The sequence below is a fragment of the Eleutherodactylus coqui genome, chromosome 7 (genome assembly GCF_035609145.1).
Source record: "Eleutherodactylus coqui strain aEleCoq1 chromosome 7, aEleCoq1.hap1, whole genome shotgun sequence".
Taxonomy (NCBI): domain Eukaryota; kingdom Metazoa; phylum Chordata; class Amphibia; order Anura; family Eleutherodactylidae; genus Eleutherodactylus; species Eleutherodactylus coqui.
This window is the reverse complement of record NC_089843.1, coordinates 19,953,140-19,970,680: the sequence shown is the minus strand read 5'-3', so window position 1 is coordinate 19,970,680 and position 17,541 is coordinate 19,953,140. Positions and strand designations below refer to the sequence as shown.

Genomic DNA, 17,541 nt, shown 5'->3' with positions numbered 1-17,541 from the left:
CATGTTTAGGAGGTTGATGATGGGGCAAATGAACATTCAGATAAACGTTTGTGATCAATCATTGGTCCGTGTAAAAGGGTCATCGGTTGTCTGGCGCAACCAGTCTGGAGGTCCAACATGTTCAGGTAAATTCCATCTCCAGATGTTCTCCAAACTAGTGGTAATTGTCAGGAGGGGGTTAATATGCAGATTATAGGCCTTCTTCTACTGCTGTTCTCCATCAGCAGCTCATAATAGTGGAGCCAGAATTACAGAACATTTCCAGCTCTGACAATCACGTGCAGCGCCACCTACTGGAGGTAATTTACGGCTGTAATTTGTATTTCCTTTTTTTGATAATAATGAACCTTTGGGAACTGAACACAAAAAATACAAGAAGAGATGGACGGCAGAGAAGACAATGGCGGACGGCTCTATTAATCAAGTCCAAGATTTATTATGAAATGTAAAAAAATAGAGATAAGTAACAGCTGAAAGTTCTACAACAGATGAGAGACATAAAATATGTATAAAAAGAGTATGAAATGTGACAAGAGAAGGAAATGCAAAGCGTCTCACACACAGGGTGTGAATAATACAGGAAGGACACGAGGCTTGTGACTTGGCGCTTCCTTCCGTTGGTTCTATTTGTGTTTCTTGATTCTGTCATAATCACGTTTACTTTTTTCATAAAGCTGATACTTTTTCTTAATTTTTCTAGCAGGAGGAGGGGATGGAGGAGGAGGAGAGGGAGAGGGAGGAGGGGGAGAGGGAGAGGGAGGAGGAGGAGGGCGGCTCCTGTTAAGAGGAAATAATAACAATGATAAAAGTCCCCTGTAAAGAATAATTAAGAAAGCATCTTTTTTTGCATACTTTCTCCTATTTGCTTCAATATATATTTATTTAAACCCCACATCTGTACGGCCGCGTAATGTACTGCGCATAACTATCTACTCACGCAGGCGGTCATGCGCAGTACTTTTTTTTGTTTGTATTTCCCGCACCATCGCTTAGCGATGACGCGGGTACCTGCAGCCCGTATACAATGTAGTTGCGTATGGACTGCGGGTATATCCGCGACCATGGAGCACAATGGGCTCTATGTTGCGGATATCCGCGGTAAAATAGAACCTGCTGCGTTCTCTTTTCTGCGAGTGGATTACACAATTCCAACCCGCTAATGTGAGCGCAATTGTGTAATCCAATGCGATTGATCTGCGTATTACCGTGGATCAGACGCATGCAGAATCCGTAATTCGTATCCGGTCATGTGAGACCGGCCTAAGGTAGATCGCTACCATTTTTATCACGTGACCGAGGACCGCTCAACGAGTCCACCTGTCCCTGCTCCGGGCTCTCGGCGACCGTTGGTCACTGAGAGCAAGGAGATTTTAAATTTCCTGGGCTCCCCGACTCCTGCGCATGTGTCCGGTGTTTTGCCGGCGGTCGCATGCGCAGAATCTGGGAAAGTTCACGGAGGAAGATCGCGCCGGGGTGCAAATACGCAGGCCTCCGGTAGAAAGTTTCATCTCCTCTCCCCAATCGCATCGGTGAGGGGAGATGAAACAAACTTTTTTAAAAACTTTTACATGAACCCCGTTATCCAATGGATAACGGCGAACACGTGATCAGGAACCACTCACCGCGGCCCCGCGTGAAATCTCCAGGCTCTCGGCTAAGTTTTGTAGCCAAGAGCAGGGAGATTAAGTTATCCTGGCAATCCATGGCTTTTGCGCATGCGTCCGCCACTTTGGCGATGGGCGCGTGCGCAGAAGCTGTGGTAAGGTCCGCGGATAAATCCGGGGGCCTTTGGTACGTAATTTCATCCTCCCTCACAGATATGATCCGTGGGGGGAGATGAAATGTAAGCGTTTTAAACTTTTTTTTTTACTTTTTAAACTTTTTTTTTTTACTTTTTTACCCTTTTTTTTAATTACTTTTTTACACTTTTTTTTACTTTAAATGATCACTGCTATCCATTGGATAACAGTGATCATCTCTGCAGGGACATCCCTCTGCTCATGGCTACACATGGCAGCCAGGAGCAGAGGGATTTTAAATTTCCCGGGTCCTGAGCCCCTCTGTGCACGCGCCCTATGTCAATCATGGGGTGCGCATGCGCAGAAGGGGACTCAGGTCCCGGAAGACCGGGATGCTGCTGCGGACCGGGGGTGAGTATTTTCACACCCCCCCCCCACATGGATCCGATCCATGAGGGGAGGTGAAATTAAGCTGATTTTTACTTTTTAAAAACTTTTTCGCAATCGCCGCGGTCCCCGGGGACATCTCCTGGTTCCCAGCTACCTTTAGGAGCCGGGAACCAGGAGATTTTAAACTCCCCGGGGTTCCATTCTTTTGCGCACGCGCGTGACGTCATTCGTCTGGCGCGCATGCGCAGAACAGCCGCTCCCGGAGGACCCTCTCTCCTTGGCAGACATCGGTGAACCTGGGTGAGTATTTTCAGCTGCCTTGATGGATCCGATCCATCAGGGCAGCTGAATCTTTTACTTTTCAAGCACTTTTATTTACTTTTTTGCGTTCCAATGCCGGGGGGGGGGGGGGGGGGGTCCCCGCAGCCCGGGATGACAGCTCCATGCTGTCAGCTACCTGCGGACACCGACAGCATGGAGCTGTCACGTCCACAGCCCGAGGGGCTTTTTATTCTCTGTAGGACGCATGTTTTTACGTCCTCAGAGAATAAAGCCCACTTCAGGAGGACGTAAAAACACTATGGGCTGGTCGTTAAGGGGTTAAACCAAAAAAGAGGCAGAATGTAAACCGCCTTCTCTTGTGCCGAGAGGCATGGTGGATATATTTAGTAGAAACCCATATACCAGCTTAAAGCGAGCCTGTCATGTCCGCACATACACTACATTATGGTGACAGGGAGGCCGGGGATGCATTTCTTCTACTCACCTGCTCCCTCGATCCAGCAGCGCCCCCCTCTGACTTCTAAAGGAGTGTGCATGGGACTTAAAAAAGTCATGCCGAACGCCGACTTCAGAGGGGGACACTGCTGGATCTTAGGGGAGGTGACGGGTGGCCGGGGGATATATTTTTTCTACTCACCCGCTCCCAACTGCACCAGACCTTACTTTATGATGGGATGGGTTCCCTTTAAATATTAGGAGAGACATATCCTTACATTACATATGAGTAAATATACGAGGGCCAGTCAAAAACTCTCCTCACTGTAGTTATATTAAAACGTCTGTTGGCTGCGCTGTCCTATCAAGGCTCTCCATTGTAGGTCGCTGTCTCCGCAGTCACCGCCGGCAGGTTTGAGCGTGTCTCATCAGTTAATTTGTGACTGTAGTGCAGGAGAATGGCTGCCCCCCTTGTGATTTGCATGAAAGAAGAGCCGTGTGCAGTGATTCGTTTTTTGTGGTCTGAGGGTGCCGGTATTTATCAAAGACTTTGGGGCTTAATTATGATTATAATTTGTGGGGTCATTTGAACTATCTTTACAAACGTAACGCATTTAAGAAACGTTTTGACGCACCTGCTTCATAAAGATGGCACAGATTACACCTGTCAGGAACTAGTAGAAAACTGGCACAAGTTACACCCTTAGGGCTCACACCCACAGGCGTTTTATTCTCTCTTGCGCTGCGAGAATAAGTGAAAACACTCGCCTCGCAAGAAAAAACGCTGCTTGTATCACTGGTGCTTTCAATGGGGCCGGCAGCAGCGCTAGCCTAATTGAAAGCATAGGGAGTATATTACGGACTTCTGTCGCAGCTGTCACAGCTGTGGCAGAAGTCCACCATGCTATCCCATTGCTTTTTAATGGGCTCCGGCGCTGCTGCCGGTCTCATTAAAAGCAGTGGTTTGTGATAACCCCTGCAGCATGATTTTCGGGGAAGGGCTTGAAATATAAGCCCTTCCCAGAAAATCATCCCTAGCTGGTTAAAAAAAAAAATTTTACTCACCTCTCTGCCGCTCAGACGCGTCCTCCGGCTGGCTTCCCTGCACTGCTGTCCAGCACTTTCAACAGGCTGGGATTTAAAAATCCCCGCCTCCTGAAGGCGCTGTGCTGATTGGCTAAGCGCTCAGCCAATGACAGGCAGCGCTTAACTTGCCAAACAAGACAGCAGACAGACACTGGAGTATTTAGTTAGGTGCAGCATCTAGATCTCCTGCCTCACTCATACACAACATACACGTGCACTGACTTCCTTGAATGCAAATAACAAAGCTTTATTTCACCCCCCTGCACAATGCCTTAAACATTAGAATGTTACTTTAACTTGATGCAATTAAATTATGCATGATAAACATTTGCATTGATTTGGGCAATAAAAGGGGGCAAATAAAGCCCTTAAACAGTTCTGGAACAGCAAAGAAGCTCCTTAGCACCAAGCCACTTTTCTTATGAGCGGTACTATAGGCTCTTCAGGCTCGGACCCTGTAGTGTAGCCTGTGGGTGTAGCACTGCTCTCCCATGCACAGATCCCTAGAGACGAGCAGAGTGAGGGACTAGCACGCATGGCAGGACTTACTTCACTGTCCTCGGATGCGCTGTCCTCTTCCACAGGGCACAGCTCAGAACAGTCTGGGGACTGCCGCTGCGGTGCAGATAAATCCATAGGCCCAGAGTTTTGGTCATCGGTATAGATGAATGTAAAGTTTGTATCACCGTATTCAACAATAAAGGGCTGTAGGAATTACGGCAACACGTCTTTGACCGCATGGTTGTCTTGGTGGACCAAAATCTATGGCGGGTAGTACGATTCCACGAATCCATCATGAGTCCAAAATTTCTGCAGAGTCCAGGTTCTCTTCCTAGATGGAGAAAAGTTCACTGCAGTATTTTTCCTTACCAACCTTCCTGCTAGCGGGTCTCTGCCAGTGGATATAGCAGTGGCACAACTCTTGGTGGAAGTAGGAGTGGAAGCAAAAGTAGACGCCACAGCAATGGCTGGCGTAGACAAATCTCCCTTCTTCACAGCGGGGGTCATAATTTCGTGGCTCCTCGATCCTCTCTTCCAGTTTGGGGGAAGTGAGAGAAATTGTAAGCAACAAGTCCAGCAGCTCCGGCTTGTCACCCCAGTAGAATTGCAGCTTTGGTGGTGGGTATCCAGCTGGAATCCCCTTCACCACTCTCATTGCTATCTCACCTGCAGGGGTGCTCTCGCTGGTCTCCCTAGAGGCTTCTGGCATCTCACTTTCCTGGGTGGTCTTCAGCATTGTGCTGCTGTTCTATGATGAAGGTGTCCTCCCTACTTTTCCACAGCCATGACAAGAACTCTGTGGTGGAAAAGTTGCGCAGGATTTTCTGTAGTGGAAGAAAAAGAAGGCTGAGCACCATTTTGATAGTCCGTAGGCTCCTCTGTATCCCCTGCCACAAAGTGTAAACATTTCCACCTTGTCGAGTAACAGAACACAGTTCCTTTCCATGCGGTAATGCATCTGGGACACGTATAAAGAGGGTCCCGGCAAAGGGTCTCTGTGTTTTCTCTGCATCTTGCAGGTGACACGGCCTTGTAGACTGTTCTTTTTAAGGAGCGGCCGTCAACCAGAGAGACAGTGGGGTAGAGATGTTAAGCTTGTTATGGGGCTCTAACATCTCTGTTATCTGTTTATTATGACAGCGGCATTTAATGTGTTAACAGTTCCGATGAGCGTCACGGCTTGTCGAAAGTGCTGCCGCCGGTTGTCTGCTGTAAGAAACAGCCGGCAGCCGACGTTGTATGGAGCTGGATCCACCCGCGATCCCCTCCATACAACCATTTGTTCAGACATATGAACAAATGTACTTGCGAACCGGCTCCTGGAACAGACCCTGTTCGCAAGTAGGGGACTATCTATATCCTGTAATATCCTTCCGCTCCAGAAAGGCATCTAGTCCCCTCTTAAACTCTTCTATGGATTTTGCCATCACCACATCCTCAGGCAGAGAGTTCCACAGTCTAACTGCTCTTACAGTAAAGAACCCTTTTCTATGTTGGTGATGAAACCTCCTTTCCTCTAATCGTAGCGGATGTCCTCTTGTTACCGTTGCAGTCCTGGGTATAAACAGATCCTGGGAGAGATCCATGTGTTGTCCCCTCATGTATTTATAAAAAGTTATTTGGTCGCCTCTTAGCCGTCTTTTTTCCAGGGTAAATAATCCCAGTTTTGATGCCTCTCTGGGTATTCCAGTCCCGTCATTTCATGTATTAGTTTAGTTGCCCTTCTTTGTACCCCCTCCAGCACTGTAACATCTTTCCTGAGTACCGGTGTCCAGAACTGTACACAGTGTTCCACGTGGGGCCTGACAAGTGCCTTATATAGTGGGAGGATAATGTTCTCGTTCCTCGCCCCTATACCTCTTTTAATGCACTTTATTAGCTTTTGCAGCAGCTGACTGGCATTGATTTCTCCAGTTAAGTCCTCAGTCCACTAGTATCTCCCTATTTTCCCTAGCAGTACCCCATTTAGTGTATATTGGTGACATCAGTTTCTTCTGCCCATTTGCATAACCATACATTTATCAACTGTGGCAAGCCGATGTTTACTTGCCTGCGGATCGCCAATTTCCAGACCGGAATGGGCACTAGCTGTGTAGAAACACTCTGGAGACATAGATGTTCTTTAAATCTGGCTCCTGCCAGTCTTTATTCTCATCACCAACAACGTAAACAGAGACCATATAACGTACTTCAGTAAAACATAAAGTCCATATACACACCCCACCTTGGTGTTGAGGTTAGGGTGGTCAACCCTGTCAACCTCCTGCCTTCCTGGTCTGCACCAGATCCTGGGGCTAGCAGCCCTCCCAGATCCACTGAGCTGTCTCTCTGGCTCTCTCAGCCAACATCTCCCAGGATGTAGCAGAAATGTACTCTTATATCCAAACTTCTTGATCACACCTATGGGCGTTTTCCCTTTTCTCAGGCACCAGAATGCCTGTCTGTTGCCCCCTACAGGCCATTCTCTGTAGTGCACCTCTACATACACCCCCCCCCCTCCCCCGTCTTGATAAAGGCCGTATCACACTTTTCTCTTTTGGCCCTCCAGGGTCAAAACTCCAGGCTCGGGGGTCTCTTTCTATTTTTACTTGTCTGACAAGTTTGCTCTTGTCTTCACTTGGCTTATCACATCCTTGCAGATCTCTGTCAGACTGTGCCCTCCCAGCTTGCAGGTTGACTTCCAAGTGCAACTTTGTATCCTCTGTGGCTTTCACTCATCTTCAAGTTCCTCTAACTGAATCTTTCTTTTTTCTACTTCTTTAGACTTTTCTAGTCCGTATTCACCCTTTTCACCATCATCCTTGGAGCTAACTAAGTCCTCCATTTTGAAGGTTCCTTCTAGCTTACGAACCTTGTCTCGGTACTCTTCCAGTTCCTCATGTAGCTCATGCTCCAGCATGGCCTTGCTATGGATTACAGTCTCTAATTCATTTTTCAATCCATTCAGCTTTATAATCATCTTTTCCTCACTTTGTAACAGTTCTATTTCTTCTCTTAGTATAGTGTTATCGGTTAGACCCATTAGCATTCTTCAAAATTCCTTTACCTCTGAATCTAACTTTTGCTTGGTAGTATTCAGTTCGCTGATGAGTTGGTCCTTGGAGCCAGCATCCCTGTGATAGGCTTCTACCACCTGGACAACCTGTTTCTTCACTTTCTGGGTTTGCTTTTTGAGGTCCTTATACTCTTGCTGCAGTTCTTCCAGGATTTCTGCTGCCACTTCTGAAACCTTCCCAGCTTCAGTAGCCTCACTTTCTGCCTTCTCCTTGGCCTTTTGTACTTCAGAGGTCTGTTCAGTTTGCATCTTTTGTTCAGCTCTCACCTTAATGACTTTTCTTTTGTTTACAGAATTGATTTCTTTCCTCCAGACCAGCCAAGTCTTTACAAACTGTTCACCTGGAGTGCCCAGGTCACCTTCACCTAATTTTGTAGGCTTCACCACTTGTGTCTTATTTTTACAATTCTTCATTCCTGCCACCGGTTGTTGGACTACGCCCTTGCGCTTTCTTTGTACCAGAGGTCACTTTCCAGCATCATTATCGTGAATCTTCCACAAGCCCTTCTTCTCTTTTACTTGCTGTCTGATCTGGCTCCTAGACCGCACTAGTCTCTGAACTGTCTTTTCAGCAACATGACACTGTGCTGCCAAACGTTTCATCTTCACGCTTCAATTCTTAGTGAACTTTTGGAACAGCCCCTTTTTCTCTGACATCATTTTCAGGGTGTGTGTCAAAGTTAACTCTTCAGTCTCTTTCATACAGACCTTTTCTTCAGCACGCTCACATTCAGTGACATATCTTGCAGACCTGATTTTCTCCTCTGTAAGCTGCTGTTCACATATTTGCTGCGTCTCTCTTAGTTTGGACACAAGCTCCACAGAAACATCTTCTATTTCTTGCTGAAGATGTACTTTAACCTTCTCAAGCTTATCACAGGCAGCTGCCTTCTCTTCATACTGCTGCCTTGTAGCTTCTAACTCCTCTTGTATTTCTCTTTTCTGCTCTTACGCAGAATCCAAGCACACAGCACTCTTCTCCAGTCTATATTCTAGGTCAGACACCTCAGCCTGAAGTGTTGCAATCTGCTCTGACAGGTTTCTCTTAGCTTCTGCATCTTCCTCTACCTGCTTGAGGAACACATATTTCTCATTTTGTAGTCTTCAGGTCTGCACTGAGACTAAGCCTCTGCTGCGTCTCTTCTTGCAGTAGCTTCTGGGTGTTATGTGTGCTGCTGGAATCTGTAGTTCTAGGTTTTCTAGCAGCACAGCTCCACAGGAGGTGGAGGGTTAATTGATTGAGCTGGCTGGGTGTGGTACTTCCTGCTAGCCAATCTCCTGGGTCTGGGCTCACATATAAACCCAGCTCCTGGTCAGTCTGTCTCTGGTGTTCAGGGTAAGCAGTCATGAATCCTTGTCTGTTGGAAGTTTGCTGTGTGATGTGGGTTTTGCTGGTTCATGTCCGTTTGTACGTCTAAATTCTGTCAGTTTTGTGTTAGCTTACTGTGTGACCTGCAATCTGTGTAATGTCCTGCTGCAGCGTGCTGTGTGAACTCTGTCCGGTTCTGCTGGACTCCTGGTTAGTGTAGGGACTAGCAGTATAACCTGGAGCCGTGAAGTGGCCTGCTAGCTTCCACATATTGTACAACATGTCAACTAATACCTGGTATTTATATTCAGCTTATCATCTGTTACTAGTGGTTGTATTGTGGCTGCTGTATGCTGTGTATCCTATTGTTCAGTCCCTGTCATGTGGCGTGTGTATGTATCCTGTACGGTGCGTGGTTCCTAGGATCAGCTAGGGCCCAGATCCGAAGACCGCTAGGCTGCCCTTATTGGGGCAATGTCCCCGCTTAGGTAGGACCTTGCCATCCTCCCGTGTAGAACAGGGTCAGTTGTGTGCAACCTGTATGCATCTAGTCTCCTTTGGGTACGATCGTGTGGGCACCATGCTTAGTCTGCCCACACGATCGTAACACTGGGACTCTTCACTCTGAGCTTCCAGCTCCACCTGCAGCCTGCTCGGACAACACTGTCTGCACACTGTCACCTTCAGTTATTTTTATTTGGAGCTCTCGAAGCTGTATCTTTACTGTATTTCTCTTGCATTCAGACTCTTACTTAGCCTGCAAAAGGACCTTCAGCTTATGGGTAAGCTCAGTACAGTTGCTTTCCACAGCCTGTTTGACCTCTTCCAATGTTTCATTCATCTTTTCCGCTTGCTCTAACCGTTGGGACAGTTCCTTCATAGCTAATGCATTAGTCTGATTAAGGTCCTTGATCTGAGCTTCATATTCTTCAGCTTCCTCATCCAGGCTCCTCTGTAGCTGGGACACCAGTCTCTCATGCAGTGCTTCCTGGTTTTCTTTGTAAACTAGTAAGTCTTTCAAGATCTCTGCTTGCTTCTCTGCCTGACTGCAAGCAGCTTTCTATAGTGCCAGCTTTTCCTTAAGCTGACTTATCTGGCACTCCAAGTCACCATTTTTCTTTGCTAACTGCATTTTCAATTCTGCAAACCTGTAGTTTGATTCCGTGCATCTGTAGAAGCCCTTTCTAACTCTCAACACGTCATCTCCAACTCTTGGCTTTTCATTTGCAGTTTTTTACAGTCCTGTTCATACTGCACAGACTGTGCCTCCAGACATACTCTGCGATCAGCCTCATCTGAGGTCTTGTATCTCTTCATTGGCTGTTGAAAGATATCCCTCATACTACTTCTCACTTCTCATTTATTCTAAGCTCTGTTCACACTGAACATTCTTCTGTTCCAGCAACACTCGGTGATCAGCTTCCTTCTTAGCCAATCTCTCAAGATGCTCCTTCTCCTTTAAGAAAGCTGCACTCTCTGCTTTCTGCTGCCCAGCTTCTTGGAGAATACTTTCTTTTCCTTTTAGGAATTTATCTGTCTGTTCCTCTGCTAACAGCCTTTGCCTCTTGGCCTCTTCTCCAAGCAGACACAAGATAGTCCTTTCGTTCTGTAACTAAACTTTATCATTTCTATTAGCAGTTTGCAATGCCTCCTCAAGAAGCTTTACATGAGCTTGCATTGGTGCAACTCCCTCCTGAATTTTAAACAAGCGTTCTCTTGCTGTCTCACCCTGGACCTCAGGATCTGCACTGACAACCTCACTTGTCTCACTAGCAGCAGCCTTTTTCTTTTTTCCAGATTTAGTACGATCTATCTTTCTCTCTCTGAAGGCATAGTACTACTCACTCCAGCAATTCTAGTCTTACACACACTATCTTCATTACTACTTCCCTCTCTCACTAGAGGTATCCTTGCACAGGCTCCCACATGGGCGTTGGCTGCACTCCTCATTGCACCCTGTTCACATCCTGACTTCATTTGGGAAACATATCTACACATATTAGGCACAGAATACATCCCACCATCCCCCACACATGACATTTCAGGGGTAATAGACTTTTCTTGCACCACCGGGTCAGCAACACAGTTCTCAGACAACTCTTTCTTAAATGTCTGTGCACACTGTGCGGCTTTCATGGTATCATCGTGCACAGAAAACGTATCATGCAACACATTATGTACCTTACGTTTTTTGAACTTTTTTGCACCCAGTGCACACACTGCAGTTTTCTCAGTACTCTCCTGCAAGGAAAACCTTCTGTTATGCAGCATTTTAACCACATTGCCATCAATTTGTTCACCGTCAAGTCCATATCGCACAGAACGCACAGTCTTTTTAGTAGTCTCACCCCTCCATGGATTGTTATCACAGTCCTTTGGCGGGGACACCTCCTGCTGTGCCCTCAAAGCTTTGCAGTTAGCCTCCAATACAGATCAGTGGGGTTTTACTGGCCACTTTTGCAAACACCCCCAGCATGGCTCTTTCTGGTTGCCTCTTGCACCACCCGCCATCTTGACTGTACAGTCCATAATAAACAAACAAGTTCACAAACTTGCCTCACAGACTTCCTCTGCCTGGTCCTCTGTTGCTCCCACAGCAACCGCAAACTTCGGCCTTCTGGCCCTTTAAACTCTGCATACAGCAGGTATAGCACACTCTGCCTCCTGGCCCTTTAAACTCTGCATACAGCAGGTATAGCACACTCTGCCTCTTGGCCCTTTAAACTCTGCATACAGCAGGTATAGCACACTCAGCCTCCTGGCCCTTTAAATTCTGCATACAGCAGGTATAGCACACTCGGCCTCCTGGCCCGTTAAACTCTGCATACAGCAGGTATAGCACACTCGGCCACCTGGCCCTTTATACTGCATACAGCAGCACTGGTCACAGCAAACATCCACATGTTGCTCCTGCAGCTTTGTGCGCCACTCCAGATCATGCCAGCGCATCCTCCACCATATGTGGCAAGCTGGGGTCTACTTGCCTGCAGATCGCCAACTTCCAGACCGGAATGGGCACCAGCTGTCTCTCTGGAGACATGGATGTTCCTTAAACCTGGCTCCTGCCAGTCTTCATTCACAGCACAAACAACGTAAACAGAGACCATATAACGTACTTCAGTAAAACATAAAGTCCATATACACACCCCACCTGGGTGTTGAGGTTAGGGTGGTCAACCCTGTCAACCTCCTGCCTTCCTGGTCTGCACCAGACTCTGGGGCTAGCAGCCCTCCCAGCTCCACTGAGCTGTCTCTCTGGCTCTCTCTCAGCCAACATCTCCCTGGCTGTAGCAGGAATGTACTCTTATATCCAAACTTCTGGACCACACCTATGGGCGTTTTCTCTTTTTTCAGGCACCAGAATGCCTGTCTGTTGCCCCCTACAGGCCGTTCTCTGTAGTGCACCTCTACACAACATTGAACTTAATTTGCCATTTTTGCAGTCAAGCCCCCAGCTTGTCTAGGTCCGTTTGTAGCTGTACATTGTCCTCTTTGTATTAATTATATTGTATAATTTTGTGTCCTCTGTAAATATTGATATTTTGCTGTGCAGCCCCTCTATCAGGTCATTGATAAATATATTGAACAGAATGGGGCCTAATACTGAGCCCTGTGGACCCCACTAGCAACGTTGGCCCAATCAGAGTACGAACCATTTATTACCACCCTCTGCTTTCTTTTACTGAGACAGTTCTTTAGCGAATCACACACATTTTCACCCAGACTGAGCTGTCTCATTTTATATATTAGCCTATTGTGTGGCACCGTGTCAAATGTTATACCATTGTTTACCATGAGGTATTATAGGATGGCATATTTCAGAAATCCCCCGAATATTTTTGCAATTATTGAAGTGAGACTTACCGGCCTGTAGTTACCAGGTTCTCTTTTAGATCCCTTTTGGTATTTTTAGATTTTGATGGCGTACCAGTCGGGAGAAGAGACTCTAGCAGCGGTGCCGGTGGAGAGTGCGGATGTGCCGGAGGCAGAATCTGCAGGGAGAAAAGAGGAGGTCATTGGTGCAGGGAGAGGGAGGCCATTAAGCAGGAGGAACTCCATGGTCCGCCTAAGCCCAAGCTCAGCTGCCAAGCACGGCGGGAGAAGAGCTGCCCCAGATATCAGGCAGGAGGGGGACAGTGCAGGAGTTGGCTGTTTGCAGGAGCCCCCAGCAGCGCACTGTCAGGTGCTCGGCAGTGGACGACCGAATGGGTGAGCAGCACGGCCATTTAATGGGCTGTACGGCGGTGGGAGCACACCACATGAGAAAAGAAAATGGCGCCACGGTGGCACACGTGCCGTGCTCAAAGCGATGCTGCCATGGTAAGTTAGGCTGCAGGGAGTTCAACACAGGGTGAGGAATCGGCAGACAGCATGGAGGGGGTGGGGAGCAGGTCCCTTTTCAGTGGCCACAGTAGTGCGAGTGACAATGTCGGGGATAGAGGGGATGGGAGGCATGGGGACACCAGGAGGGACTATGTGGGCAGGCAAGAGCACAGTCAGGCAGGCGGCCCTTTGGACGGCGGGAGGGGGTTATTTTGGAAGGGGAATGGGGCGACTGACGTTTACAGCAAACGGCACGCCAGGGGTCAGCGGCAGGTAGAAACAGGCAGCAGGTTGGGAGTGTAGGCTGGCCTGTGCAGGGACCGGTTCAGTGGCATTGGCCTGCCTCTAAACGGTTATGACAGGGGGGTTGGCACAGGGGTTCATAGAGGATCCAGCAGGGGTCAGGCGGGCCATTTCCCGGGGGGGAAGGGGCATCAGGTCGGATAAAGAGTCTGAGCATAGTGAGGGGAGAAAGAGGGCCAGGAGCAAGGTTCAGTCTGAGTTAGTTGACAGTCACAGGTGTGGCTACAGTACGCCAGGCAACAGAGCAAGCCCAGGGATGGCCACCCCTGTGGGACGTTTAGCGGGAATGCGTGAGGCAGGCTGTGGTGGCAGGCCGAGCAGGCATATGGTATGGCCTTACTGGTCTATGCATCACCATCTGTCGTCGGACTCTTCCTCTTCAACAGGAGATGAGCACCTCCACAGAGGAGGTGGTGTTCGTGCATTGGAGCATCCAGAAAAGCCCCCGGTAGGAGCCTAAAGAAGCGACTTTCAACAGCAAGCTTTGCAGGCAAGGGGCGTTCAGCTTGCTTCAAGATTACATGACACGTCTACAGGACGAGCGGCACGGACCACATCAGAGCCAGAGAACGGTCGGGCCGGTGAGTTAACATATCAGTCAGCGGGCGATACATTATGGGACCACGCAAATGTGTAGGACAGTGATTTTGTGGGAGCATTAAAGGCTGTATTAAAAAATGTGAGAAAAAAGGAGGGCCAGCAGGGCATCACCTGGCTGGGTCAGCCTGCCTGAAGGGCGTGAATAGGTTTTAGCAGCTGGTAGTGCATCAGGAGGCATAGGTAGCCAACCTGTAGGGGGAACCATGACGGAAGGTCTCAAATTCGCGGATTCAATGTTTTGCAGCGTGGACCCACTTGGCGGGGGCCTGTCGGTGAAAATGGCGGAGAATATGAAAAAGGGACTCTATATATGGTCGCTGATATTTGTCGATCACATAGGGATTGATAAAGAACATTTTGCCGAACGAGGTGCAGACGAAGACTTTCGGAAACTGGCTTCAAGCCTTTTTGGTGCTGGCGCATATTACGTTCCAGCACCAACCAGAAAAAGGTCCAGAATTGATGGTTTACATCAATACGATATACAGCGCCTACAAGCTGCATGGAGGTGCAGCGTGGTGGCGATACGAAGAGGATTTCCGTCGTCGGGCACGGGACTTATGAATTGGGCCTTAAAGGCTACTGATGTGTGGATACAGTTAATCATGGCGCAGCGCCCGCAAAGGGCCCCTTTCCTGGGGGAGCCGCGGCGGCCAAACAGCAGTCCGCCGCAGCAATCCCGAAATCACTCGGCTCTTTCTAGGTGTTTAACAAGGGACATTGCTGATTCTATGCCGCTTGTAAGCTCAGGCATGAATGTTCCTTCTGCAGGGGCTCCCACGCTGCAACGCATTGTTTCTGCAAGCAGAGAGCCCCTGCCACGGTGGGCACTACCTGCGGTGCAGCGCACGCCGGTGAGAGGCAGGTACCTGCAGCTATGGCTAGACAGGTACCACAGGAAGGAGGAAGCAAACCTGCTCAGGGAGGGGGTCTCTGAGGGGTTTGTCATTCCTTTCACCCATCAGACGTCCCTGATGCTATGCACTAACCTAAAATCCACGTATGACAATACACCGCTAGTTAGAGAAAAGTTGTTAAAGGAGGTGGAGCTAGGCCGCATGACCAGACTTTTCCCAGAGCCACCTTTTGTGAACTTGCGGGTTTCTCCATTGGGGCTGGTTCCCAAGAAAGAAACAGGCAAATTCTGGAAGGGGAGTCGGTAAACGATGGCATATCAAAAGAGCAGGCCGCGGTCTCCTATACGTCGTTTGACTGGGCTGTACAGTTGCTACAGGCAAAGGCTGACATCAAGTTGGCTTTTCGCCTGCTGCCGGTGCACCCCGACTGTTTTCATTTGTTAGGATGCAGGCTCGACGGTCAATGTTTCATAGATATGTGTTTACCGATGGGTTGCTCGATCTTGTGTTTTTATTTTGAGTGATTCCTGGAGTGGATGTTAAAATACGAGATGGGTTTAACATCAGTAATACACTATCTAGACAATGTTTTGTTAATTAGCCCCAAAGCATTGACGGACTGTGCCTTTCTGTTGTGACGTTTCGGAGATTAATGGGCCAGTTGGCCGTCCCACTCTCAGAAGAAAAAACGGTGGGGCCCGTGTCATGCTTAGTCTTCTTGGGCATAGAAACCAACATGGTCTCCATGGTTTTCTGGTTACCAGATGACAAAGTATCCTGCCTCAAGCGGAAGGTGGACAAAGTGGAAAGTCCAAAAAAGGTCACACTGTGCCAGATGCACGTGCTTTTGGGCCTGCTAAATTTTACATGTAAGGTAATTCCAATGGGCCATGTTTTTGCCCGCCGGCTGTCATTAGCTACCGAGGGGATAAAAGCAGCGCTCTATTTTATAAGAATCACCCAGCAGATCTGCTTATATGGAAGGTTTTCCTGCATTCTGTAAGGACTGGCAGTTCGCGGGTCCGTCGTGCCCGCACCGCCGGTCCTGTCACACGTGCGGCTGCGGTGCGGCGCAGGGGGGCCCCTGTCCTCATCACCTCCCCTGGCCGCCGGGCTCCGCCTCACCGCTGGGTTGCCAGGGATGCGGTGGGTGTTGCCCCGCGTCGCGTCCTAGGTATCATAGCAACCAGACATGTGTCTCCTCTCCTGCCTCCTGCAGGGCTGGGGGCGGGTTTCCCATTGCTGCTGGGTGCACTCAGCTGCTGTCAGGCTCCCCGCCCCAATCAGCTGCTTGAGCGGGAGCTCTGACAGCATTTAAACCTGCTGGTGTCTGCAGACCAGTGCCAGTGTTAGTTTTGGATTTCCTGCTACACCAGCATACTGCGTATTTCTGACTCCTGACTCCTGTTACTGACCCTCTGCCTTTTGACCTGACGTTGCCTTTGCCTGACCCTCTTGTACCGTGTACCCTGTCGTTGCTGACCCGGATTGTCTGACTCTCCTTGCTGTTGTTTGTTCCAGTGTCTGTCTGTTCGTTAGTCCCCGTGTCCCCCTTCCTTAGTGAGTGTAGGGACCGTCGCCCAGTTGTCGCCCTGGGGCTTAGCCCAGGGGGGCAAGTAGGAAGGGACAGGGGTTGCGGGTATTTTCAGGGATCTCCAGTTTCCTGGACCCCGAGTCCTGACACATTCCTTCAACGAGCAGGTGATTTGCCTGAGGGAGGAAGCATCGGGTCTGGAGCTCAGCCTTTTCTCAGATGCAGCAGGAGCATGCGGTTTCAGAGTGATTTTCCGTGACCATTGGTTAGAGAGAGGATGGGTCAAAAACATAACACTGCTGGGGATTTTCCTTATTGTGGTGGCTTTGGAGGTGTGGGGGACAGAGTTAAGAAAGCAAAAACTTTTTTGGTGGTCGGACAATGAAGTGGTGGTGCATGTGATAAACAGGTAATCCTCCCCCCCCCCTCCCCATCACCCCCGGTGTTGGCGGTGCTGTGGTACGTGGTTATGACATGTTTATAATTGAACATGTGCTTAAGAGCAAAATATATACCAGGTTTCGAGAATGGGGTTGCTGACGCTCTGTCTCATTCAGAGATGGTGAACGAGATAGACGGCAGAGACTGAGAGGTTACGTTGCCCTACTTTCTTAGAGGGCATGGCAGAGGAGAACTGTTAAAATTGGTGCAAGCCTCGGTGGCCGAACAACATGGAAAAGTTACAGTGCAGTATGTACCAGGTGGTTGGGTTATACGGAAGGGGTACTACAAAAGGGGGATGCGGCGAGGTCAGTGGTTTTAGATATGCTGTCGGATTTGCACAAAAAAGAGGCCTCGGTAGGGGTAGCGAAGAGACATCTACCGGGGGTAGCCTTTTTGTTAAAATTACACAGTGAGGTTGACATCACTAAAGCTTTCGTTTTCGGGCAGATTATAAAAAGGCTGGAAGAGGGAGCGGGTAGATAGCTGCCGCCCTATCACCTTTCCAGTATTGGTCTTGCTGTTAGAGACTACATGTACAGATGCATCTGTTTCGGACGGCTTTTGCATTAGCCTTTTTCGCTGCCCTGATAGGTGAGCTTGTGCCTGCAAGCATCACGGCACTAGGTTTGGGCTCGTGCACCATTTGGTCAGTAAAAAAGTACATCTCTCAAAGAACGACCTCC

General features: G+C 48.7%; 1 protein-coding gene across 1 annotated transcript in view; it reads right to left on the bottom strand.

Annotated features, from left to right (window-relative positions):
* Positions 1–414: 414 nt before the first annotated feature.
* The window catches only part of LOC136573424 (uncharacterized), a 29,326-nt gene continuing 12,199 nt past the window's right edge, over positions 415–17,541 (bottom strand). Inside the window, exons 3-4 of the mRNA XM_066574716.1 lie at positions 12,662–12,789; positions 415–777 (exon numbers count right to left, since the gene is read on the bottom strand). Of these exons, the coding sequence (XP_066430813.1) occupies positions 624–777; positions 12,662–12,789 (282 nt within the window). The 3' untranslated portion in view covers positions 415–623. The remainder of the gene's footprint in view (positions 778–12,661; positions 12,790–17,541) is intronic.